General features: G+C 38.8%; 1 protein-coding gene across 1 annotated transcript in view; it reads left to right on the top strand.

The window, feature by feature from the left end:
• Positions 1-455: 455 nt before the first annotated feature.
• The window catches only part of lrp1bb (low density lipoprotein receptor-related protein 1Bb), a 201,102-nt gene continuing 175,720 nt past the window's right edge, over positions 456-25,837 (top strand). Inside the window, exons 1-2 of the mRNA XM_044366489.1 lie at positions 456-690; positions 24,380-24,517. Coding sequence (XP_044222424.1) covers positions 456-690; positions 24,380-24,517 — 373 coding nt within the window. The remainder of the gene's footprint in view (positions 691-24,379; positions 24,518-25,837) is intronic.

Genomic DNA, 25,837 nt, shown 5'->3' with positions numbered 1-25,837 from the left:
CACAGCACCAGGGAGGCGAAAAGATAAGAACAAACTTGCCAAACTGCTTTTTAATAGTTTGCCAAGGCGCAAAGGACATCATGTCTTTGTTAAAGGAGAGTAGCTGTCAAAATCACAATGCCCGGGCAACGTCTGTGCCTGCTTCTTTTGGTAGCATTTTAATCTTCTGGAGAGAAAATGCATGGCCTCCTGTTCTGAGAAATATACTTCTGACAAAAGGACATACTCTATTGATTATCAGCCATTGCACATTTTTGCCAACACATTAGCAGATATAAGGAGCTGCAGCTTCTTGAAAAACCTTGGCTTTATCCCTGTTCCATTCAGCTTTATACTTCCATTGATGATGATATAATGATAATTTGCTTACATCAATGCCTCTTCACAAGATCCATTTACTGTATGTACTTGTAAAGAAAGCCCAAGTGTAAGCCACTTCCTCTCCACTCGCACTCATGCTCATGAGCTCATGTTTTCTGGTGAAACATGTGATCCACTTGTTCACTTCCATCACCTCATGCTGCATCTCTTCTGTCTCCTTCTCCACCCCTTCCTCGTTACATCCAGAAACCATCTTGTGTGACGTAGGGGAGTTTCACTGTCACGACCAGGAAACCTGCGTCCCTGAGGCCTGGCTCTGTGATGGTGAACCCGACTGCCCCGATGCATCAGATGAAACTGACGAAATGTGTAAGTCACTCATTCCATCCATTCCTCACTAATGTAAAACAAATGAGGTGCCACAACACTTTTATGTAGGCCATGTGTTAACATGCATTAAGTGATATTCCACCCAAAAGGTATTCTTTTTAGGATCAAACACTCCCCCTGTAAGCTTGAAAGGTGTTAGAAGTCTGTGGTTTCCTCCATCACAGAAAACAGCTGCTGTGGTCATTTTGAAGACATGAAGCTCCCTCACATCTTGTTTGTAGTTGCATGCCTTAGAAGTAGTCTACAAACAGAAGCAGGGTATTTAACAATGTCTTAGTGAAATTATGAGTGTCTGGACATGGCATCCAGGTGGACAGCAAAGAAGAGGACTATGCTGCAGGAGTGGTATGAAAATATATATTTTCCAGTTTGTCAGCATTGTAGTACACAGTGACCGGCATAAATTTAGGTTGACCACAGCTGCTGCTCTCCATGTTGGCATGAACTTATATTTGCCATCTCTCAAGCCTACATGTGCATATGTGTTTAAGAGTTTTATCATGAAATATCACTTTACCATGTCAAGCAAGCCCCTATTGATTTTTTTTTTAAAACCATGACCATTATGGAAACTGCACATTGTTTTGAAGATTGCAAAATGCAATTCAGCACTTTGTTTAACATCGCTTTAATGTCTGTTTTATCAATACAGGCAATGGCATGATGCGGTATAGGGCTGCAACTCACAATTATTTTCATTATTGTTTAATCTGATGATTATTTTCTCAATTAATAAATTAATAGTTTGGTCTATAAAATGCCAGAAAGTAGTGAAAAATATTGGTCACTGTTTTTATAATCCCAAGATGACGTCCTCAAATGTCTCATTTGGTCACGACCAACAGTCCATAACCCAAAGATATTCAGTTTACAATCGCAGAAGACCAAAGAAACCAGAAAATATTTACATTTTAAAAGCTGAAAACAGAGAATTTGGACATTTTTCTTAAAATATTACTCAAAATGATGAATTAATTATAAAAATAGTTGCTGATGAATTTAATAGTTGGAAAATAATCAATTAATAGACTAATCAATACAACTATAATAGTTTGCACTAGATGATTAAGCCACTTATTCTCTTTTTGCATGCATTAATGTAATTAACTCTCAGTGCCAGACAGACACTATGCATATGCTATAATGCCAAGCTGACTGCAGGAAACTGATTCATACCTGTAAAAAGTCTAACACTTCCCTGAACTAGCATTTCAAGCTTTTTTACTGCTAAGTGCATGTTGCTAATGGTGTAGTGCACATTCTAGAGATCAGCTATTTATCCAACAGGGCACAATTTGACTACCACTGCACTTACTCTCAAGGGAAGGACAGCACAAACATAGCTAATAATTTTAGAAGAATGTCAGGAATGTGGTATTACTGGATGTGTTGTATTATGTTGTGAAGAATCTACTCGTCAGATTCAGCTGCAGTCATGTAAACCTTCATTAGTCCTTCACATCAGACTTGGTTGTGGCATGCATGCTCTCTGGTATTATTATTTACACACCTCTGGGTTATAGATTTCCTTTAATGGATAAAAAGAGCAGCAATTCTATGTTATTATGAGTTGAATTAGGCTTTCTAAACCACACACACACAAAAAAAAAAAAAAAAATCAAGAAAATCAAATTATTAAAATTCAGTCTAGGCTTCTCATCAGTATGAGTTATTGGGTATAATTAGGGCTTTATAGTTTTGGCAGTGACATCTGTGCATAAATTGACCACTGTGTGTAATAATTATTAATGCCCTAGTGTGCAAGAGGTCATATATCAAGTAGGCTGTGGTTGGGAATGCTTGTTGTAGAAAGAGATGGAGGTCTCACTGCTTATGTCAAAATTATATAATTACAGTCACCGGCTGTTCACAGCTGCTTGCATGTTCTCTAATGCAATAGACTGGTGGCTTGTTGAGGGTGTTTTTCAGGCCTCAGTGAGTTCTAAGATAAGGCAACATAACCCCGAGCCCTGTGACCCTATATTGCAGTCAGGAGGTTTTGAAAACAGATGGAGGGATGGATAGTCCAGAAAAAAGCAAAAGTAGATATTGTCCAATAACTGTTGTGTATTTTCCCTTGAAAGCTTTGTCGAAAGATAAAGTAAGTTGCTGTAGGGTTTGCTGGTTGCTACAGTATCAGCTCAGCTATGATGATCTTGTGCTACTCTTGTAAACTGCCTTGTTGTAGTTATCCCACATGCTTGTGTGCCGGAAGATTTTTGTGTTTGGAGGAGCATTTGCTCTTTTACACCTCAGATTGGCTCTCTGTAGGTTTAGCAAAACATGAATATATTCATAAAATAAAATAAAACAACTCGGCGGTCCTGTTAACTGTTCCCATTCCCATCAGATTTTTGATATCTTCTCTGATCTCTGGCTTCCCTGTCACCTATAGTCTTCCGCTTTTCCTTTGTGAAAGATGTTTTAATATAATAGATATAATATAACCTCTACATGGTTGCTGTGGGCCAAGTCGTATAATCTCCAGAAGGCAATTAATTATCACTTCGATTAATGTTGGCTCCATTTTATTTACAATGCCTGAAGAACGAAGACCTTGCATATTCATCTAAGGAATTCGGCACAGCTCATTATCATGGATTATGTATTGATAGAAAAGGGAATTAGATCAGCTTTGCCCTGCAGAAGACAGGATTGGAATGTATCCTGCCTGCTTAAATGATAGCAAGGGCTGCCATAACCTGTGAAAAAAAAAGGAAAGCCAGAAAGGATTACAAAAAAAAGCACAAGATATTCAATATGGTGTGAAGCCATCAGTGCGTTCATTTAACTGTGAGTATTTTGGTAAATGTATCGTACAGAGGAATTTACAGGGTTTCCCCTGGATTTTTTTGAGACAAAGGTGGCAAAGGCTGGAGAACGTGCGTGGTGCGGCGTACACAGTTTGTGCGCGCACCTTTAGAGTGTCATGCACATAATTGAAAAAAGATTTAAATTTTATACAAAAACGGAACAAAAAGATGAAAAATGAAAATTGTGACAAATGACAGTGTTTATTTTGTAGGCCTGGGATGATATGCTTATCTCCCGATTCGATACTATCATGATACTTGGGTGCTGATTAGATTCAGAATCGATTTTTGATTCAAAACCAATTCTTCTTTCAGCCTTTTTATATTTTAAAAAGTGAACTACATTAATTAATGAATGAATTAATTTGAACGCATTGTACAGTCTCCTGTCTGTATGAGAATAACAAACTGAGGGGGAGGTGGAGTGCTCCTCTGTGTTGTTATTAACGTCATGTCTCCAGCTATGGAGAGCAGCCTCTCTGTTGCACTGTTAGCTCCGGGGAAAGTCATCGCTGTTCAAGATGCTGAGCGGCTGCAGGGTTTTTGACGTGAAACAGACTGAGCACTGAGTTATTTTCTTCATCTCAGAGGTGGTTTGAGTTGTTTATGCTGCAGTGTGTGTTAGTCAGCCAGTCTCGTTTGTTACTGCTAGTGTTTGCTGCTCCGCTCCGCTAACGTTAGTGTCTGAGTGATGGCCTAGATAGTTCACAATATACTTCACGTCTGTCTCACAAAGGTAATTATTGAGTCATTAAATCAAAACATGCTCGCAACCGCTGCCATTTTTGAAGATGAATTACAAGATAACTCTAGCATGAGCTTGCTGTAGACTGTCCAGGTGCTGCACTGCCCTCGCAGTTCAGTTCCGCCCTTTTCATTCCGTCAACATCTATGCCAGAATTTTCAACAAAGGTGGCGGCCAGTAATACAAAGACGGCCCCACCTTTGAGTTAGATAAGCAGGGAAAACCCTGACATATTATCTTAAGAAAAAGGCAAGGTAATACATTACACACCTGTCTAGAAAATATAAAAATGTTGGTGCCACTGATGGCCTCTCTTCTCCCCACTCTGCCTTGGTCGGGGAGATGTACTCACTGCATCTTCAGGGTATGTAGGGAGGAGGGAAGGGAAAGTGGCCGTGGATTGCAATACCTAGAGACTGGAAGGCGGCACCGTTTTATCCGCTCAGCCACTGGCCTCTTGGGACTGGACAGCTGATGACAGGTATTCAGGGAGTCGGAAAAAACAGCCTGCCTTCAGGAACGGCTGAAGATAACCCAGCAAAATGGCAATTCTCCAATTAGTTCAAGCAAGCACTATCCGTGCAATAAAGAGTCAAACCTTTGCTGTGTTATGGGGGCAACACAGCATCTGTGTGGTGACAGTAAAAGATGAAAGATACCTAGAGTAGAATAATCACATTTTTAGTTGCATCATACGAGGAAGTCTAAATGTCAAGGCATTCTGTGGGCATACAGATATGCTGTTTTGCTGTGCATTTGACATAAAGTGGGACAGTCATAATTCACTTTCTGTAAATTTATTTTCTACTTTAATTTTATTAAAACTATCAGTGCTAATGGTTGTCAGCATGCAGCTCTCCCTCTGTATTTATGCTATACGATCACAAACAGTGTCTTAGAACTTAAATCCTTCATAAATCCTTCAGGAAAGGATTTCATGGACTTTTGCCTTGTCTCAGTAGTGCTGCCATGAGGAGCTTTGTGAATCTGGTGGACATGTAGACCACTGAATCCTCTGATTGAATTGTCACTCCCAGAGGAAAAGACAATAAAAGGGGTCAGCGGCTGACTTCAAAAACATGGTCACAGAAGCTGTGTTTCAAGGCTGTGGCTTGGCTCGACCCAATCAACACTAATGTTGATCTCAGTGTCCTCAAGGCACGGGGGAGGAGAACTGTTCAAAGACAGCTCTCTCTGGGGTTCTTCTTCTTATTCCCCTTTGTCGACAGGGGAGGGCATGTCTCCCCATGCCTTCCTCTAAAGTCCAAAGATTCTTTTTTACTGAGCTCATTGGTATCCTACAGAGACCTTGGAAACAAGCAGTATGATAAGAAAAACAGTAATAACAGAAAGGAAAACTCTTCCATGATGTAACACAGGGATGCAGTGAGTTATGTTACTGAGTATATTTTAGTAACTGACATCTTGTACAGATCATGCCACGTAAATACTAATGGCATCTTTGCATCTTTTATGTATCTACTTGTCTGTCATGTCATGAGTGTAGTTTGTAAGCATGTTGTCTTCATGTATTCAGTTTTAGTTTTTCTGCTCAAATGTTTAACAGTATTACTCTCTACTTTTTTGTCTTGAAACTTGATCCATACTACATGTATCTTTATAACATTAGTGCCAGGATTACATTTTATTCAAGATTTGGTCGATTTCCACTCTGGAGCGTTTATATGGGACTTTTTTCCTATCTTTATTCAAGAGCGTGGTCTTTCAATTTGAGAGCATGATTTATTGATTTCACGTTCAGATTTTGTAATGCTTTCCCTTAAACCCTTCCCTCACACTCAAATAGCTCCTGCTTGTGCTTAGATTTCCTCTGCTTCTGCTCAAACTGTATGCGTGCACTCAGATATATTGTTGCTTGCACAGATTTCCTGCTCCGGCTTCAACCCTTGCACTCAGGCTGCTTCTGTACGCTCATGAAACATCTGCTCTCAGATTTCTGCTCTGCTCTCGGATTTTTTGTGCAAAAACCCTGTCAAATTCCCCAACCAATAGAAGGCGAGGTGTAGTGTTGACCAATGAAATGATCCCTGCCTCTTTGCAGTAGTGTTTGCTTTATTGGGTTCATCCACTCCCGCCCTCCAGGGCCTTTTTTAAATGTACTTCCCTTGCTTTATTTATTACAGAGGGCCCAGTATTTGTATTTGTATCTGTATTTGTTGAGGCAGCAAAATTATTTGTATTTGTATTCGAATAAAAGTAGAAAGAGGCTTAAAAATCCTGTTTTTGTTTTTATTACGCTTTTAATTTTAGAAAATTAAAGTGTTCATGAATAAACTACCTTATGAAGGAGGTCCCCACACTGGGTCTTGAACTGGAGTCTCCCAGATCATAGACAACTGCGCTGACTACTGAGCTAAGCTTTTATTCCTCACCTAATTGCAGACAGTCCTTTACCTATTTATATACCCATAACACAGAGACAGCACAGTGTGTAACGTGTAGGGAAGAACTTCAAAGGCAATTATTGCTTTGCACTTTTCATTTATTGCCTATTTTTTACAACCTAACTTTGTGGAAAGGAGAAGAGGAACAACAGGTTATGGAGAGTCTCTTGGGAGCACTTTGCATGTGTCAGTAGCTCAGCTTTATCGCTGGGGAACACCCCCAACTCCAGGAGTGATGTCCAAATACAGAAAAGTTCATTATGTAGCAGAGAACATATGAAAAACAGCGGAGTCCTTTTTTTTGGTAGTTGGGTTGGCAACATGACAAAGGAGGTATCATACCGTAATCACGCAGTTTATAGTAATCATCAAAGCTGCAGCTGACATCACTGAAGTAAATGTGACAGTTAATTTTGATTGAGATTTTAGTTCATATCATTCAGGACTATTTTGCCTGTAACACCTTTATGTTTTGGGGGGTTTGTATGTTGTTTTAGCACTGTACAGTGAAATCCTCTGACAATAAGATGGAACCATATGACTATATTTGACCAATAAACTTGATTCTGATCAACAGGTACATTTCTTAGATGTTAAACTTATATTGCTATGTAAAATCTGGAAGTAGCTGGCAAAGCCCCTGTGGAAATGCAGCTTAGAAGTGCAAAATATTTGGTCCTGTCTGTGGTGAAGCTACAATAACTGTAGTCAGTGTATTTCAAGCTGCCGATCAACATCCTGCAGGGTATTTTATCTGGCAAGTCCCATATTGAAATAAAGGCATCACAAATGTATCTAGTTCCCAAGAGAATTGGCGCCAGTAGGATGGAGGTTTAGGGGGTAATGTAGCGTAGCACCTTGTTATTGAGCTGAAGGACAGGGCCTTTTGCATTATGTAACGTTTATTTTCCTTCCTCTCCATCTCTCCTTCCCTACTGAGGTATAACCCTTTTGTTGACTCATCAAAAAACGTAACAAAAAACCCCCACAAACTTGTCATTACTACAAATGAAGCCAGTTTCCATGCCCGTATCACCTCTGCATATTATGAGAATTATGCACTGAAAGATCCAGACTCTATGAATGTCTATATGAACCCATTAAATCTGTATGATCTGCCCAAGATATTAGAAAGCCCACAGGTTATGTAAATTTGATATCATGTCTGGTTTCTCAGCTCCCAGCACCTGACACCTTCATTTGATTTGAGATCAAATGCAGCACATTGTCCTTTGCTATCAGTGTATTTAACCTGCCACGTGTATCTTAGACATCGTAATCTGCTGTTTTTTTGCAGCAGGCTTTGAAATAAGACTTTTTAATTTGCTATTTCTCTCCCTCTCCCTGTCGACATTTGGAACATAACTTATGTACACTTCCTCTGGCTTGTGCCATCTGTTTTACCAGTAGTGTCAGTAGGCGGGGAACAGACACAACAAATATTGTGTGTGTGTGTGTATGTGTGTGTGTATTTGTATGTTTGTGTGCTTGGAAACATTCATTCCTGTGAAAGCAGTGTGTGCTTTTAAGTCTGCATGATTAAGACAGTCTCTTCTGTCAAAATGTGATAGTTTTATCAAAGAGAAGTCACCTGTTTGCCCTTAAAATATAATTTGCTCACATTCACTCCCCTGCTTGCTGCGTTGCCCCTGTTTCTGCAATTTAACATGTTTTCATATGTTTGAGCATTTGTCTAACTCTAGGAGAAACCATTAATGTGAGAATGAATTTCGTTGCCTGGTGACAATTTTGTACCCGCACCATGTCTCATCCGTGTCAGTAGTGATGCACTGGGAGGAGCACATTACTGCTTTGTCTTTGCTCTCACAGCCCCCATCTCAACAGTTAAGCTGCACTGACACACTTTCCTTTTTGTATTCCCTCCTAGTACGAGTATTGTAAAGGACAGCGCCTCAGCTTGTCACCTGAAGAACCAATGGAAAGAGCATATTTTATAAACTTGACATGCTTGCTGTCATGAAGCCAGTGTGACACTGAAGTACTTAAGTCTACATTATCTCCCTGCTGCTGCAGCAGAGAACAAAGAATCACATCGTTATGAGCTTTAATTCAGAGCAAACATAGTGACACATACTTACCATGACACCCAATGAGAATAATAGCCCGTAAGATCACTATGATGAGTGCTGTTCATCTCATAGCTCGGACTTGATTCTCAATGAGCATGAATCAGTGACACTGGCCTTTATTTATTTATTTATTAATCATGAATAATGGCTAGCCTAATAGATAGTGAAAGGAATGAGCTAATGCCTTCTCTTATGGCTACTCTGTAAATAGTGGTCATAGTCCAATGATTATTTCAAGGGACTTGGGTTAGTGCCAGAGGATATTTAGAGAAAAATGCATGCCCTCCCACTCACTGTGTGTATTATACTCTAACCATGGTCCTCATTAAAGATGCCTTCCAGCCAAAAAAATGACTTATTTACTCGCTTATGATCAATTGATTTACTCTATAGGCCAGGACATCAATTTGGGGCCTGAAAACCCATTGCATAGTGCGAAATATAAATAATGTTAAAGTTCACTAAAACTATTATAATTTAATGGAGTAATCCAAGGCCAAGGCATATAAGAGCTCGTCAATTTTATTTGAAAGACATATGGTTAGGTTATAATGTCCTCACAATTCAAACCACATTCTGAATTGCTCCCTTTCCTGCTTTGATTGAAGACGTGGCCAAATCGTAAGTCTAAAAAGATAATTATGATCATGATAATTAAAAAAACACAGCCTGTATATTACCACTTTGATTAATCAAAAAATATTACAGAATGAATACTATTAGAAAAGTATAAAGATAGCCTATTTACTCTTGTCATTGTGTATTATTTGTCATTGCCTTAGAATATGACCCAATAATATTCTTCCAGAAATGACACTATCACCAAAATCTATAGAAAGCTATTTAAAATAAGAATAAAAGATCTAGATCAATGTACAAAGTCAACATCATGCATAGCTAGCAATGTATTGTGATAATTAATACTTTCCTACGAGTACATTTTTACATTAGTATGCTTCACCTACCTTCAATAAAGGTTTTTTGGAGTAAGGTAAAAGGACAAGGTTTGAGGTTTTTATTGGAATGGTCAGAAACCAAGAATAAAAAATACAATACTGCAACAAGATAAAAAGTCAGGGGGCTCAGGAGTACCTAATATTGAGTTGTATTACTTATCTTTTATGCTGTGTCCTTTAACAAGATGGTTAGAAAAAAAGATATTGTATGGTTCTTCCTTGGTTTGTCTTAGAAAACCAAAAAGATTTTACCCTTCAGGTTTTCAGACATTCTTTTCTCTGGCTTATCAGACACGTCCTGCCCTTCTCGTTTTGGACCGCTAATCACACATTTATTATATGCTTGGCAATGTGTTCAAAGATAAGGAAACTGAAGGGGAAACTAAATGGCACAGTGACATACCAATTTTTAGGAACAATTTAATGTAAGTGGGTGTAAAACCTATCGTCTTCCACAGTGGAATGTCCAGAAACTTTTTGCCAGAAAAATCACAAAACATTTTTCTACAATAAAGAATTTTCTGACTTGGCGCTGCTGTTGGTGGTTACATTCAGGGCTAGGTTAAGGCATAGAAATTACTTTATCATATTATTATTGGGTAGAAGGGATCACAGTGACAGACCCACAGAGAATGATGACCGGGCTATATGGTTCCCCACAGCTGCATGCAGTGTTTTAGCACTAAATGACAGACAAAGTTAGCAACTAGCTGGTGAACATAGTGGAGCATTAAGCAGCTAAAGAGCCAGATATTTCCCTCAGGAGGGTTAGGTTATGGTTATGAATGCTAATGTTGCTCCATGTGTGCTAGATGTGCAAGCTAATATTAGGCTTATGCAATGTGTTCGTAACAAGTAAAATGGCTGTCTTGCAAAGTTACAGTCTTTTTAGTACAAAATCCCTTCTTTGCGCTTGCGTGTTTCCTTGCTGAGCCGCAGCAGAGGATTTTAACACAAAGCGAGACCTATCCTTTAACCATCACTACAAATCTTCCTGCAAGGGGGTTCTAAGGCAAAATCATATCAATCCTATCATATCATATCAAGTCAGGGTCTGTATGTTATGTGCCTGTTGAACATTTAGTATCCAAAGTGTTAAAGAGCCATCAACACCAAATATGGTGTGTGGATTCTGAATTGGCAGTGTAATGACTGTGTGAATTTACTATTATAACATGATGACATGATGAAAATGTGTTCAGGCGAACCTATTCATCAGAATCTCATTGTACTAATGATATTAAGTTAGATGACATCATAGCAATTGTGTATTTATGTCTATAATGAAAGGATGCCAGCATTAAATGCAACACTGTATATTATACTCTTAATGAGATCATTCCTCTCAGTGAATATTAGTTTTAGCCTTTCTGACTACAATATACTGTATGTATTATTCATTTGAAGCTGGCCCCAGAACAATTAGATTGAAACATTTGCATAATGGTTGGTCACAAAAGTATCTCTATTGACCAATTATGTTGTTTTCCAAATAATGATGGATTGGCCTTTTTGCAGTTTTGTGGATGGCGTTTCATAGTACAGCTTTACCACAGTACATTGTCCCAAGGCTGCTCATTCTTCTCTGTGAAGTGATGTATTCATTCTTTATTATACAGTAGAGAAGGAATGTCATGGATGCCAACACCTGGCTTCATTCCACTGCACATTGGCGACAGTTACGCTGCCTTTCAAATAGATTTGATTGAATACTCTGCATAATTTACAGCAAATACTAAGCTATTGCACACAGGAAATTAGATGTCAGAGGGTCCAATAAGCTCTGTACACATTACTTTTATAATTACTTATGCATTCAGTTAATGCACACAGTATATAACATGTTGCAAATTATATTGATTTGCATTTCTGAGGTGGTAGATTTTGAGTGATACCATGTATTATGCAATAGCAAATAATTTAAATAGTTAATGCAACAGGGGGGGAAATGTAAGGTTTTGACATCAGGACAGAAAGATTGACAGGTAATTTATTCAGTGTTAATAGAATAACCTACAGTATATATATATCAAAAAATCAATGATGTGAGACTGTATGTGTATGTGAGAATGTACTTAAAGCTATATAGTAATACTTTTTTCAGTACTGAGTAGTGTATAGATTAAAATGTTAAAGTCAGTAATCACAATACATTTTGGAAATTGGCTGATTTCCTAGATTTTGAATGAGAGGATTTAGATTAATTTTGTCTCTGCATTCAATGGAGAGACTGATCTAGGTCATGCTAGCTTGGTGGCTTGAGATAGGCAAATGTGGCTAAAATCTGCCAAAAGAAGAGGAATGCACCTTCCTGTAACTCCAAAATTGTTTTATCAATAAACTGTGTTAATTAGCACTGGCTAGCTACTGGCTGCTACTTGAAGTCACCTGGGCTAAGCTAGCTGTTGATGGTCAGCAAACAGCCAAACTGTAGGCTCACTGCTTAAACCACAATGTTTGTTTTCTATTTCGAACTGTGTTGAATACAGATCAAAATGCATGACGGCCACCCCTTCTACAACACAAAACCAACAAAATTTCATGTTAGTCTACACATCATGACAGCACACACAGCCAAGCAACTATTAGCGACAAACACTTCAGAACCATGAACAGTGTCACTGTTCACTCTCGGTACAGGGACACAGTGTTGCTGGTCATTGTCCATGGTTCTGAAGTATCTGTTGCTAATGGTGGCTTGACTGTGTGCACGCTGTCATGATAGAGCATACACACAGAATTACATGAAACTTTGTTGGTCATTATGTGCATTTACGGTAAATGGACAGTACTTGTATAGCGCCTTTCTAGTCTTCCGACCACTCAAAGTGCTTTTTACACTACAAGCCACATTCACCCATTCACACACACATTCATTCGCTGAATGGCTACAGGGGCTACCATGCAATGTCCCAACCTGTCCTTCAGAGAGAACTAACCATTCACACACATTCACACACTGATGGCACAGCAGGAGCAATATGGGGTTGAGTATCTTGCCCAAGGACACTTCGACATGCAGAGTGGAGGAGCCAGGAATCGAACCACTGATCTTCCGATTAGTGGACGACCTGCTCTACCTCTTGAGCCACAGCCACACGGTAAATGTGCATAATGACCACTGAGTTGGTAAATTTACCGATTGACCGGCAATTCTGCATAATGACCGTTTTCAAATAAACCTTAACATATACAAAACAGTGGTAGCTGTGGCCAGAATAAAATCAGTTGGCATGGCAGCCTATTATATTTTAAATAACTTACCTTTTGATGATTGCATTACTTGAGAACGAAATCCATTCTCTTATCCTTTTGGATGACGTGGTTGATGGCAGGGTCATGCAACTGATCCTTTGCTTTTAATTTCATCAGCAATTTTATTTTGGGCTGCCCAGTTGTGTTCTTTGAGTAGGTTTTTATGTGTTTCAGTGCAGAGAATGACCACTCCACAGAGGCAATGGACACAAATTGTCAGGATGAGGCATGTGAGAGTGTCCACTTGTGCCATGCTTTCTTTCAGTTTTTACCTTCCAAGTCAGACATGTAGTACATGACGGTGAGTTCGATATAGAGTCAGGACTGGTCAAAATATGCACCATAACTCTCCATCAAACTTGAAAAGGCAGCATTAGGAAAATGATTACTGTAAAGCCTGAACTGTTGTGAATCCAGAAGGGCCAGGAACGTCAGCTTTTTTTGGTCACTAAAATGGTTGGCATTCTGGGTTAGGAGGTTGTCAATTATGCTGAGCGACCACTTTGTCAACACAGCCACAACCCCACAAGAACTCCAGCAGCCGTGTGCTCGTCTGTCCTCTGTCACATCATCATACTTGAAAAAATGCTCTTTCATCCCATCTTCAATGACATAGCAAAGCACATATGACATCTGGACTACAATGTCTGTTGTTTCATTCAACCTGACTCATTCAACAGCTACATTCCTCAGCTCCTCCTTCATGCTATCTGTTATTACACTAGCAACAGCGCTGATCAGGTCACTCTGAATCATCAGTGATGTGCAACTGTATACTGTTGATGTAGTGAGGTGAGTGTGCAGGTCACTGTCATAAATCCAGCAACTCCAGGTAATCCTCCTTGTTTGCCAAGCCTGCTCCTTCATCGTGACCTTGGAATGGCAACTCCTGCTTACCTAACTCCACACAGTTAATGAGATGTTTCAAAATATCCCCGTTCATCCCAACCATCTCATAATGAGCAATGAGTTGTTGCTCATCCAGCTGGAGCTTTATCCTGGTGCCACCAAATGTTTTAAGGTGAATAGTAGCTTTTAGATGACTTGAAGCATTCTGATGGAGGTGGGCTGACTTAGATAAACTTCCTAAATCAGAAAATCATCTTTGACCCAGGACCCATTCTCTGCACCAAACAGCAAGCAGTCCCAGCAGTAAAGCTTTTGCTTCTTGGTTGATCCTGTCATCCAGGGATATTGCCTGTAATTGCTGAAGTTGAAATGCCTTTCAAAAGCTTTTGTTCTAGCATAGGTCTTTCTTTGCAGATTAACTCCAACTTTTCATTAACCTTGAAAATGGCATGGATAATACATTTGAAACGATATCCTCCTCACTAGCAGCAGTGTTACTTGCAGCTTAAACTGTGAAGTGAACCAACAGGCTAGCTAGCTAGTTTATTAGATTTTTTTTCCCTCTAGCTTGTGATTTGTGTCCCCCACAGCAGGCAGATCTTGTCATAAAGTTAGCGATAACAAAGCTCATCCATTTAGAGGGAAGATATGATTGGTCAATTTTACTGTCATTTTAAAATTAGTCGCTCATTGAATTACTATTGCTCAGCCCTCTGTAAACTTATAGCCAGACCATCGATCACAGAGCTACATAGCATTTTCTTCCCAGCAACTGCTGAGGCAACAAAAATCTAATAGGAAGACAAAAGGGGCTTCTTAAATATTATTTTTTAGAATATCTTAGGCCCTCTTTGAGGACCTAGAGGGCCCTGACGGTTCCCCTCTGATAGTAATTAGCTACTGCTGTTCAGTAATTAGTCAAATAATGTAAGTCACTTTTCACTTTTAAGTGATTAATAATGAATAATTGTGTACATTTTTCAAGTAATTTGCCCAACACTGCCAGCAAGTGGAGAGAACAGTGTAGGACAATAACTATTGCAAAAACAATTATCCTTAACATACAGACAAGGCAACCAAGGAATTTTATTTTAGAATCAAACAGTGGAACATCTTGATTGTCTAAGTCAGTATGGCCTCAGTCTAAGTCAGCATGTGTTTCATGTGCTCAAGACCAGACTGAATGTGTAAAGCCACCCAAAAACTGAAGAACTGAAGATGGCTGCAGTGCAGGTCTGGCAGAGCATCACCAAATGCTGGGCATGTGCATCAGCAAACATGCAAAGGCATTTTCCCACCAGGGAGTCATCCAGTTCATACTGTGCCATTGGCTGCTTCTCAGTACCTCCATGTGATTTGTTTGGAGTCAAATGATTGCTTACTGTCCTGTTGATGTTGATAAAAGAGGCAAGAGGTATATGCTATCATTGGCATCCAATGGCATCCATCTTTCTCTAATTGTAATAAAAATTAAACATTTAATCTTGTGGTCATACAGTAAGTTTGTTTCTTTCACTGCCCATATAGAATATATTTCCTCTCTGTCTGGGGTCAGACAAATACAGCAAAATAAGCTCTCTTGGCTGACTACATTATTCCAAATGCCAAGGATGTAAATGTCACACAGGAAAATTATTCTTTCAAAGAGCCTTTCATGTTAAGACCACTGTGCCTTTTAAAAGCAGAACATGCTGGGAAGAGATGTAATTTACAGTTGGTAAAATGTGGCTGTAATGCATACTACACTCTGCTCCTGTTTACCCCATTACTCCCTATCTGCACGCATTTGCCATGGAGCTGTTGGAAGTCTTTGCCACATACTTCAGATGATGCACGTTGTTCATGACAAGAAGCAAGATAAGTACTGTAGAGCACCACCAGACATTCAGAATTTGTGCAAGGATTGCTTGCCTTTGAGACATTAACACAGATCTGTGTACCCAAATCAAGATGAGATATGGAGAAAATGGCTCGTCAGCAGCTCTGTTACATGATAGTTGGAAATATATTATCCCTTTCCATCAGTTATTCAAGGCAAGCTACAACATCACAGAGCTGAGACATCTTATTATCCAAACATCCTCAAGCTTTAAGCATGGCAACAATAATGACTTCACAGACAGACAACATGCAAAGGCTAAGAGTTCACCATTTTCTGAGTACACCCTAACTGCCTTAATTGCATCCACATTTCCCTCACTTACGTCTTTTCCTTGCATCTTAATCCCTCCCACTACAGATGCAAGGAGAGACGCAAGGAAAAGATGCGAGGAAAGAAGAAATGAGATGTAGTTTCCTGTGAACTGTAGTCTAAAGCGATGCCCATTTCTGATCACGGCGGCACAGCTGGATCAGCTGTCTGTCAGCTGTGACAGCTCTGTAGTCTGTAGAACACTTTGTTATGATTTGGAGTGCCTTTACATAATGTGCTAGCCAAATCATAATAAGGGCACACAGTTACCACTACCAACACAGCAGTGTTTTTTCTGTCTGTATGTTTCCTTTCCTTCCAGTTTGACATCCACACATCTTATTAAAAACATGCATTCTGTATTTCTACTATAATCACAGTATAAATAATAACCACATTTTATAAATGCACTTCACTGCTCAGATACTGAATGCACATGAACCATTTCTACTGGCAGCAGATTTAATAATTTGTGTCTGTATTTATTGGAAATGTAGAAATTATTTATTAGCTCAAAAGTTTTAGGAAAAATGGGAATGATGTAATACATCTCACATCCAACTATAGTTTGTACCTGATACACAGTGATTCACAGCCTCACAAGTGACTGATGAGAAATTACATTAATTAAACAATTAAAATGTGGGTTTTTTTTGCTGACAGACAGCAGACTGTCTCCTTCCTCTCTCTGGCTCTCATATTATACATAATAAAGGTTAAAGGGGTAAATAACATATCATTAAAAGAAAAAAATATTAATAATGAATGAAGAACATTGTGGTTGCTTTTGTCGATCATATCTACCATTAATACATATCCATTATTTTTAACTAAGGGAATTGGGATGACTTCTTGATGCTTAATCTTCCTCAAACACACAAACAAATACACACATATACAGGCACACAAGCAGAATAACTGAATTATTGATGCTTTTTAGACTCTATATTTATTCTTCCACACCAGTGACACAGCTTATGAGCCCAGAGATTATAATGTTAACAACATTACAGCACCACTTTTGGCAGCATCATCTCTGTCATGGTTTGTTGTTTTGAACTGCTCATCTATGAATTTTGTGAAAGTCAACACTGCTGTGGCTACTTGTTACTCAGATAACATTTGTCATACATTGATTGCTGATGTGTAATAAGGAGTTTGATTGATGTATATGCAACTCTCAACTCAAGGCAAAACTTATCTTAACTTTTTTTTTTCTCTACAGTGTTGTGAAAGTAGGGGAAATATTTTATACTCTAGTACCTACACACAAATCACAAAATCCAAGTGAATTTGTTCTGACATGGAAGGCAAAGTGTGAAACGAGGGGTTGTTGCTGGTTTAGGCCTACTGTCGAGAACCTGAGCCACAGAGCACCAAGTATGCGCATTGTATGTGTGTGACAAGGCAAAATCAATATTTACTGTACTCTGAGGGTTTAAGGTGCCACCACAGCCGATGCATTCATATTTTTTCAGTGATCAACATCAACTGTTGGCTTAGGTTCAGATTCACCAAAATGATTTTGCACTCTCAGCATGCTCGTGATTAGATTAGAGATTTATGTAAGAATAATAATGAGGTTGGTGTTGAAAAATGCAATGCTCACATTAACTAATTGTGGGATTTGCTACAAAAGAGATACTGTTATAAAGCCATTATGGGAAGTCTACTTTGGTATTGCTTCAGGTCAGGCATCAAGATGCTACTTTGATCATCAACTTTAAGCATAAATTAAGAAAATAAAATCCTTTTGCAGATGTTTTCCAAGGGAGATGATGAATCCCTGAACACAAAAGTGCAAGGAGCTTCCCCTGCTGATAGGTTCTCAGTTATTTTCTGTTAGGAATTCATTATTCCACACAAACTGGCAGTGGCTCAGATTAACATGATTATCATAATGAACATTTCCCCCCAGAAGCATTTCATTATCTCCGCCAGGCGTAAGCCTGGAAGGAGATCATGCGTTTAGTCGTGTGTGTCCTTATGTCCGTGTGTGTGCACGTGTGTCCGTGTGTGGATCTGTCCGCAGCTAATCTCGCATACTACTGGACCCATCACTAATATTTTTTTGTGCACATTTATGACTGTATGCTCAAGGAACTCTCATGGTTGTGGTGATTTTTTAAAAAAAAAAAATTTATAACATGATTCCTTATGAGCCTATAGTAGCGCTTAGACTTTCTTCTTTTCATCAGTCCTCGCCATTTTACGACATACATTATGACATAGCAAAAGGCATTTCTGGCAATCAGCTAGGCTAAAAACAAGTCCTACTTAGTCTGTTAGGCCACATTTTGGCCTTTGCCGTGGCTCAGAAACTGACATCCATAGAAAATTTGGTCTCATCTTGAACTGGAGCATCTACTGATTAATTCCGTACCTGATACGTTATGATCCACCAAAGTCAGGCACGATACAAGATGAATACATTCCTTTTTTTGTTAGCTTCATTGGCATCTTCACTGTAAGGGAGCCGATAGCACCAGTAGGAGTGAGATTCAACTCCTCTTTGTTCGGGAGGGGAGAGGGAGGTAGGGAAGGGTTTTATTTTCAGCGGTATTGTGATGACCCCTGGTGTCATCTTTGTTTGGCTGTGTGATTCACCTGCCTGTTTACTTTGCAGGTGATTGTAAGCGCAACTGGGAACACCTGAGGGTGTTGCCAGGTTATTTAAGTCCTGGCTGCAGCACGGCTCACTCTCTCTCTGACTTGCTGCCACTCTCTTCCTGTTTTGGTTCAGTTACGCTATTTTAGTTTATCCTTATGTTTTGTTTTACACCCTATAACACCAATACACACATCCTCCACTCATGCACATCACATACTACTGACTCTACTGGTTTCCACATTCCATATTATGAATATTTAGTTAGCTTTTTAATTTGGTCAAATTTGGTTAACTTGTGTTAATAAACTTATCTTCTGTTAAAACCAAGCATGGTGTGTCTCCTATTTTGTTATGGCCAGAGAGCCAGGTCAGGTTTGTTACAAAAAAATGTTCTAAATAGATAACAAAATACTCCAAATAAATAACAATGTTTAAATTGAGAAGTTTGGACTTATCATCCCGTTTATTGTTTCCCTATTAAGTTTATATAGTTAGGCAAACCCAGGACACAATATCATTACACAAAACTGAGACTATACTATACAAAAACTCTTTATTAAAAACTTTGCATACATCTATATAAGAAAACTGAGACTGTACTATACTATACTATACTACATAAAAAAACCTTATCCAAAACTTTATTAGTAATATTAATATTAATATTAATATTAGTATTAGTAATATTAGTTTGGCCCAGCTGTTTCCTCCTCAATCACTCCTCAAAGTAGGTAAATAGCACCATGATTTTTAATTAACATGTCTCCAATCCAATCCAAAGTGTTTCTGGTGGCACTTACAGACTGCAGTGTTCATTAAACCAACAATGATCATAATGAACAAATATTTGCTCTACTAAGCATTACCACTGGTGCTATTCAAAATGTAAGTAGTAAGTAGTATAAAAGATACAGTCCATGAATTGTCCAAAATGGAAAAGTTCATCTTGTGGAGAACATTAATGTGCTTGTTGTGTTTCATGTTATGTTTCATGTTGCTCATTTGATTTTGATATATTTTTGTCTACAGTTGAAACATTTGGCCTAATAGTCACACAATAGCAAACCTCAGAAGCTCAATAAAAATGACCAGGAAAAGTTCACTTTGGATCACGAATGTACACCAGCCAGCAAGGCAAAAACACTATGACCCACTCACCACACAGAACATTTGCAATGATTCCACAAAACTCTACATTGCAGTCAGCAATGATGTTCGTTCACATGAAATGCAAACATTTTTAATGAATTATTCCTACAATATCTGCTCATACCAACCACAGTATGGTTAGGGGAATAAGTCCTCATATCTTAAGAACAAAATAGGTAATTTTTTGTGATTTTGCTGACAAAATTTCAGTCAGTATCACAGTCATTTCTTATAATTCTCTTGCTGCAAGTTACATTTCAGGGTTTATCTTCCGCATGAAGCACATAATCAATCCAGTAACAACACAAATGTGGCTTTGCTTGCAGCAGTGCCAGTAATACTGTATATGTGCAGTATTTAGACTAGATGGGAATATTTCATTTTAATTTATTGTTGTATTATTGTAAAGTACGGCATTAATAAATATTGATGCAGAACTTAAATGTTGCCCGCTTTGCCTGAGTAAACATATCACGCCTATTTTTTTTTAACTTACCAGGGGAACATCTGCCTTCCACTGAATGTGTTATTAAACTGGTATTTAAGTGTGCTTGCCCATTTCATCTCTGGACATTATTCATTTATCAAACCATTACTGGGACCATGCAGTTTGTTTTGCAGTCTGTCTGTCTGTCTGTCTGTCCATTCATCTGTCCATCCATCTTAGCTTGCCACAGAGTAACATTACAAGCCCCTACACACTCATGATACTCCTACACCTTCACTCATTCTGCCTGACTGACCTTCTCAGGATTAGTGGGTGTGTATAGATGGTACTTGATTGACATCAGCCATTTTGCTGCACTTGTTAAGTGCATCATTCTTATTAGTTCATGAAGTTTGGTGTTCTTGTAATTTCCAACACACAGTAGGTCTTCCCAACTTCAACCTTGGCAGCCAGTGTAATCTACCAGAATAAAAAACACCCATGTGGGCGTGTCTGGCCTATGATGCAGAAAACAGTTTCACATCGATGTAAGACTTTTTCACTTAAGATATTTTGACATATTACAGTAGGAAAAGCACAGATTTAAATAAAAAAAATGAATGATGTCTTAATTCTATTTAGCTGCTTTGGTTTCAAGGCCCTGGTATTGTGCATGCTGACTCACTGTCACTCTTTCATTTTTGTTTCTAAATTGCGACTTAAAAGCATCCAGTATTTATTTCAACTACATTGCTGGGCACAAATTGATGAACTAGTTCATTATAATTTTGTGTGCTACTTCACCTGTTAGATCCTTTTCCTAACTTCACAATATTTATTTGAAGTGATTTTCTTGTTAAACCAATTTCTGCTGTCTATATTCACATACAGTAATAAGTATTGCTGATATGACTATAAGGCTATTTATTCATACCACGAAGCAAAGAAGCACACTGCATAAAAAACACCAGGCCTTCAATACCTGCAGCTTAATGAAATCCCTGCTGTTCTGCAGCAAAAAAAATGTATTTGCACACTTGCAGTGTTTGATGGCAGTTTGCTAAGTTTCAGTCATGAGTCCCTGTGCTGTGTGTCAATGCAGGACTGACAGTAAAATTATCCAATTTATCATTCAGGAGGAAACAGCAAATCAAACTCAACAACATGTAAACACCAGATTTGCTTACCAGAGAATGGAATGAAATGCTGCTTTTCCCAAAGATATAATAATGCACCATACATCAAACTTATTATGATTGGCAGTTACCAAGCTACTGACAATCACTATACAGGATCTAATTACCTAATGTTTATCGAGCACTGATCATATAGCCTGCCAAATTGTAATACATCTACAAACCAGACAGAACGCAGTCAGACTGAGCTGTCTTACCTTAAACAAGGTCACTTTTACTCCCTTTCCCTGGCACAAAAACATTCAGGTTATTAAAATCCAAGGCTGATTAATTTTTATGTGACAGACATAGATGTTTGCTCCATTGTCTTGGCTCTCAGTTCATTCTACATACTATGTCCCAACTTGAAAACGAGTGCCATACTTTAGAGTTTGAGTGTTCAGTTAGTATTTTAAAACTCACTGATTAGAAAAATGTGTTGGTTTTGCACTAAGCTAATTGTAGTTGACAGATCAACTGATTCATTCATTCCCTCCTCCATGTTGCATGCTAATACTGTTTTTTTTTTGAGGGAAAACAGCTGGGACGCCGTTGGCTCACTACACACAGAGACCCAATCCAGCTGCTACAATGGCAACTCGCTAGAGGGCGCTCTTCTGGTTACAACAGATCCCTGAGACTTATTGATACAGATACATTGTAGGAAAAAGTCCTGTCACTTTTGTTTGGGCGAACATATGATGCTTTCATGTCTATATTGGAGCTATTGAAATTATGAGATTCTGACTTGTAAATTGTGTCCACATACCAATGGCACCCTCCCCATTGGTAGTATATAAAAAAATGGTGTCAGACAGCAACAGACGCCGATACACCCCTCCTTCTCCAATCCAACCACTAAGACACTGAGATGACTGGAATTTCTTTCCCAGTACTCCCCTGATACCATCCAATAATTTGGAAGATGTTATAATTACCTAAAAATTGTACACATAATGACTTTAGCTAAGAATACATGACAGACACAGTATTTGCTAGTGAAGATGCCCCAAAGGAGTTGTAATTACCAGAGTAACTTTTTGTTTACTTGCCTCATTTTGTCCATGGCAAAATAGTGATTGCAGAATTGCTCATATTGTAACTGTAACTTGGGTTTAAGCAACATGCATTAAGTTCTATGAAATGGAAAGCTTAGGAGTGAGAAGCTCCAGGTCAGCTGTCGGAGGACATATTAGATTACATAGTAGTATTATACTGTATATTCAACTTTGAATGATCATCCAATGTAGTACAGTAGTTTGGGAATTGATGGAGGAATTCTGAGCACCCCAGCTGTTGAGAGACCATCTGTGTACCCCTGCATGACAGATCAGAGCCACTGAATATTCATGCCCCTCCCTCCCCTTATCACATTAGATTAGAACCCATGTGGTGAGAAGCAAGGGGGAGAGGCTGACAACACAGTTACGTTGTCAGCGACCCTTACAGCTGTGTGTTAAATAGCACATTTGCCAAATGGACATGTGCTATTCTGTGACACTGGGATGAACGTTCTGTGACGGTGTGTCCTTTTGCTGTAGTGAGTGAAAATGTCCTCTGTATTTTCAAATGTATGATAGGCAAATGCTATAGACCACATATTTGAGTTAGAAATGTCTGAAATGTATGACTCGAGTGGTTTCCATAAGTGGTGATTGCTGACATAAAAGTCAAGTGTGTACGCTTAGTCTTTACAAGACCATTGCCGATATTTTGAAGATGTAGTGTGTATTTATTTACTTGCTACAGATTCATGATCATTGAGAAAGCAAGTTAATTCTTCATAACACTCCTCTTTTTTAATGTGGAATATGTATGTATGATATCACAAATTAGCTTTGGTATTATGCAGTGTGAGCAAAAGTATCAAAAAGTCAATCCCGAAATGAGCTAGAAGAGAAATTTAAAGAGTGATGCTTTAAACACATTTCGGAGCCCAGAAGATGAGGCTGCCAGTTTGCTCGTATATGAAATATGAACTCTCAGAGACAAGGTCACTTATATTTGACTTACCTAAATATGGAATGAAAATAGTGTAAATCGGTGGGGCTTGAAGAGATAGCCAAGAAATATTCATTAAAGAAGAAGATCCGCTGATACCCTTTTAAAGCAATAAAAATGCTTGGGAGGAGAAGCTACCATGAGTCATTATTGTGTCAATACAGAAGCATACCCACAGTGCTTGTCCACATATCACTTTCTGTAAATCAGCAGGGGATGACAGCCCTCTTTGTAATAGCCACATTAATTGCAGCATTTCTTGCCATACAAAGTAGAAATGGATGCTGTGAATAAGTAATCGCCCAGTCAAGATGGTCCATGTGTGCTGGGATGTGAGTTCTTAGGGTTGGGAGAACTCCAGGGATTGTTACAGATCTCATCACGTGGGTGATAAATCTTCCTATTAAGTGGCTGCAATGGCGCATTGGTAATTGATATCAATGTAGTTAAGGTGGAGATGTGACACATTTACAGTGCTGGTGCACTGGTCAGCTGTGTTTTATGTGCTCCCGTGGCTGCCACATGAATGAGGGTCACCTATGTGCCTCATGAATCCTTAAACAGCTGCTCTCCGCTGTTTGCCTGGCTGGCAGGGGGAGTCGGGCAGTTTGTTACAGGACTTCACCAGTGTGGTTGCAAAGCAGTGTGGTGAACATCTGTTGTGTGTAAAGAACAAAGCTGTGAAGTATAAATGCATTTGCATATGCATAGGTTCTTCTACCTCATAAAAAAGAGGTCTTGAGGTATCAGCACTTTGAGAAGGAGCTCAAGAAATACTGGAAAAAAATGTGTTTACCTGCACAAAATTACAAATGATAATGACAATAGAATATGCTAATTTATTTCATACAGGTCTTTGGTGTCCTACTGTATGTGATGCTCCATATGCTGAAACAATCATTGTTAAAATTCATTTAGCTTTGCAGTGAACTGATACAGAAAACAAAATATCAACGTTGAAATAAATGGATTTACAGTATTTTAACATCTCTCTACTTCAGGTGCACAGGAGGTGGTGATCAGATGTCCCCTCAACCACATACAGTGTATCGGGACAAAAAAATGTATTCATTTCAACAAACTCTGCAATGGGGCTAAGGACTGTGAAGATGGTTATGATGAAGGAGTTCACTGTCGAGGTAAGAGTTAATAATGCGTCTTCATATCCTGCTTCTTTTCGCCTTGGGTTTGGAATACATAAATGAATAAGTAGTCTCATTATTATGTTAATTAATCAGATCATGCTCATTTTATTTGGATTATTAAGATTGTGAAATGTAGTTTACCCATTTAGTCTGTATTGAATTTGTAAAATATATAGCTGTGGAAAATGCACACTTTTATTCTCAGCTGATGAGCTTTGCATAAGAGATTCATTATTCCTAAATTCTGTCAAGTAAATCTAAGTGTGCTTTTCCTTGATTGTAGGGGTTTAAGGATCATTTTCACATCCACATTGATAAGCACTGTTTAATCTACCCTTTGTCACACCTAAATCCAACCCTTAATGCATGATAGCTGATAATGTAAATGCAAATTCATGACATGGAAGCTTGAGCCGGAACTGTCTAACTTTTGTGGTAAAACTGGTTGCCAAGGTGACTTCTCATCATGCTTCCTGTCAGAGCAGGCAACAGACACAGCAGGACAGTAGCACCAGGTGTTGTGTTGTACACACGTTTTTTGTTGTTGCTCGCATCCTTAGCAACTGTACCAAGCTGCTATGGACACCTGGCTTCTGTGATAAGGCGGTGTCTGCTTCATGATTGCTGCAGTCTTGGCACAACAGTAGCCCTGGTCTGGCGGAAACGGTGCCCTTGACCTGTAAGTCAGTTAAAGTCATGCTGGGCTTTGTCTCTGTGTGAATGCTGGGTGCAAGGAAATGGGAGCCTTTGGTTCACAGCTGTGAAGAATCCAAAACTCTGCTTGTTGGCAGAAAACTCAAGTGTTTCACTCCCTACACTAATGCTTGCATTGATGAATTTTACTTGGTAGATTGCCTGAGACAAGAGAAAGGAACTGAATCAATATTGATTGAAGTGGGGAGATTGCATGAGTATGCAGTATGCCATTTATTGCCATTTAAGTGTGATAATTAAATTAATACACCTAAAATAAATTTAACGTATACCTAACCTTATTTTGAGGCTGCATGGAGGCCTGGGGTTTAGAGAATCCTTTGTGAAACTGCAATAGCACATATCTGATACCATACTACTACTTTCAAAATCTGCTGAATTGTTCCTGAGCTTCACAACTATCTTCGGGGTTAATACTTTAAGGTCTGTGTAGTTCATTCAACTAAACATCAAGGCAGGATAAGGGGTCTGAAAACCTACTTCAAATACTGCCTTCATGTCAGGTTTCATAAAAAAAGTAAAATGCAACCCTAGAGAAACACTCAAGTCAGCCCAGGCAGGACACACAAGCAGAGAAGAGTCAGTTACAGTAATCATCCA

This window comes from Thunnus albacares, chromosome 11 (genome assembly GCF_914725855.1).
Source record: "Thunnus albacares chromosome 11, fThuAlb1.1, whole genome shotgun sequence".
Classification (NCBI taxonomy): domain Eukaryota; kingdom Metazoa; phylum Chordata; class Actinopteri; order Scombriformes; family Scombridae; genus Thunnus; species Thunnus albacares.
This window is presented reverse-complemented; position numbering and strand designations above follow the sequence as displayed.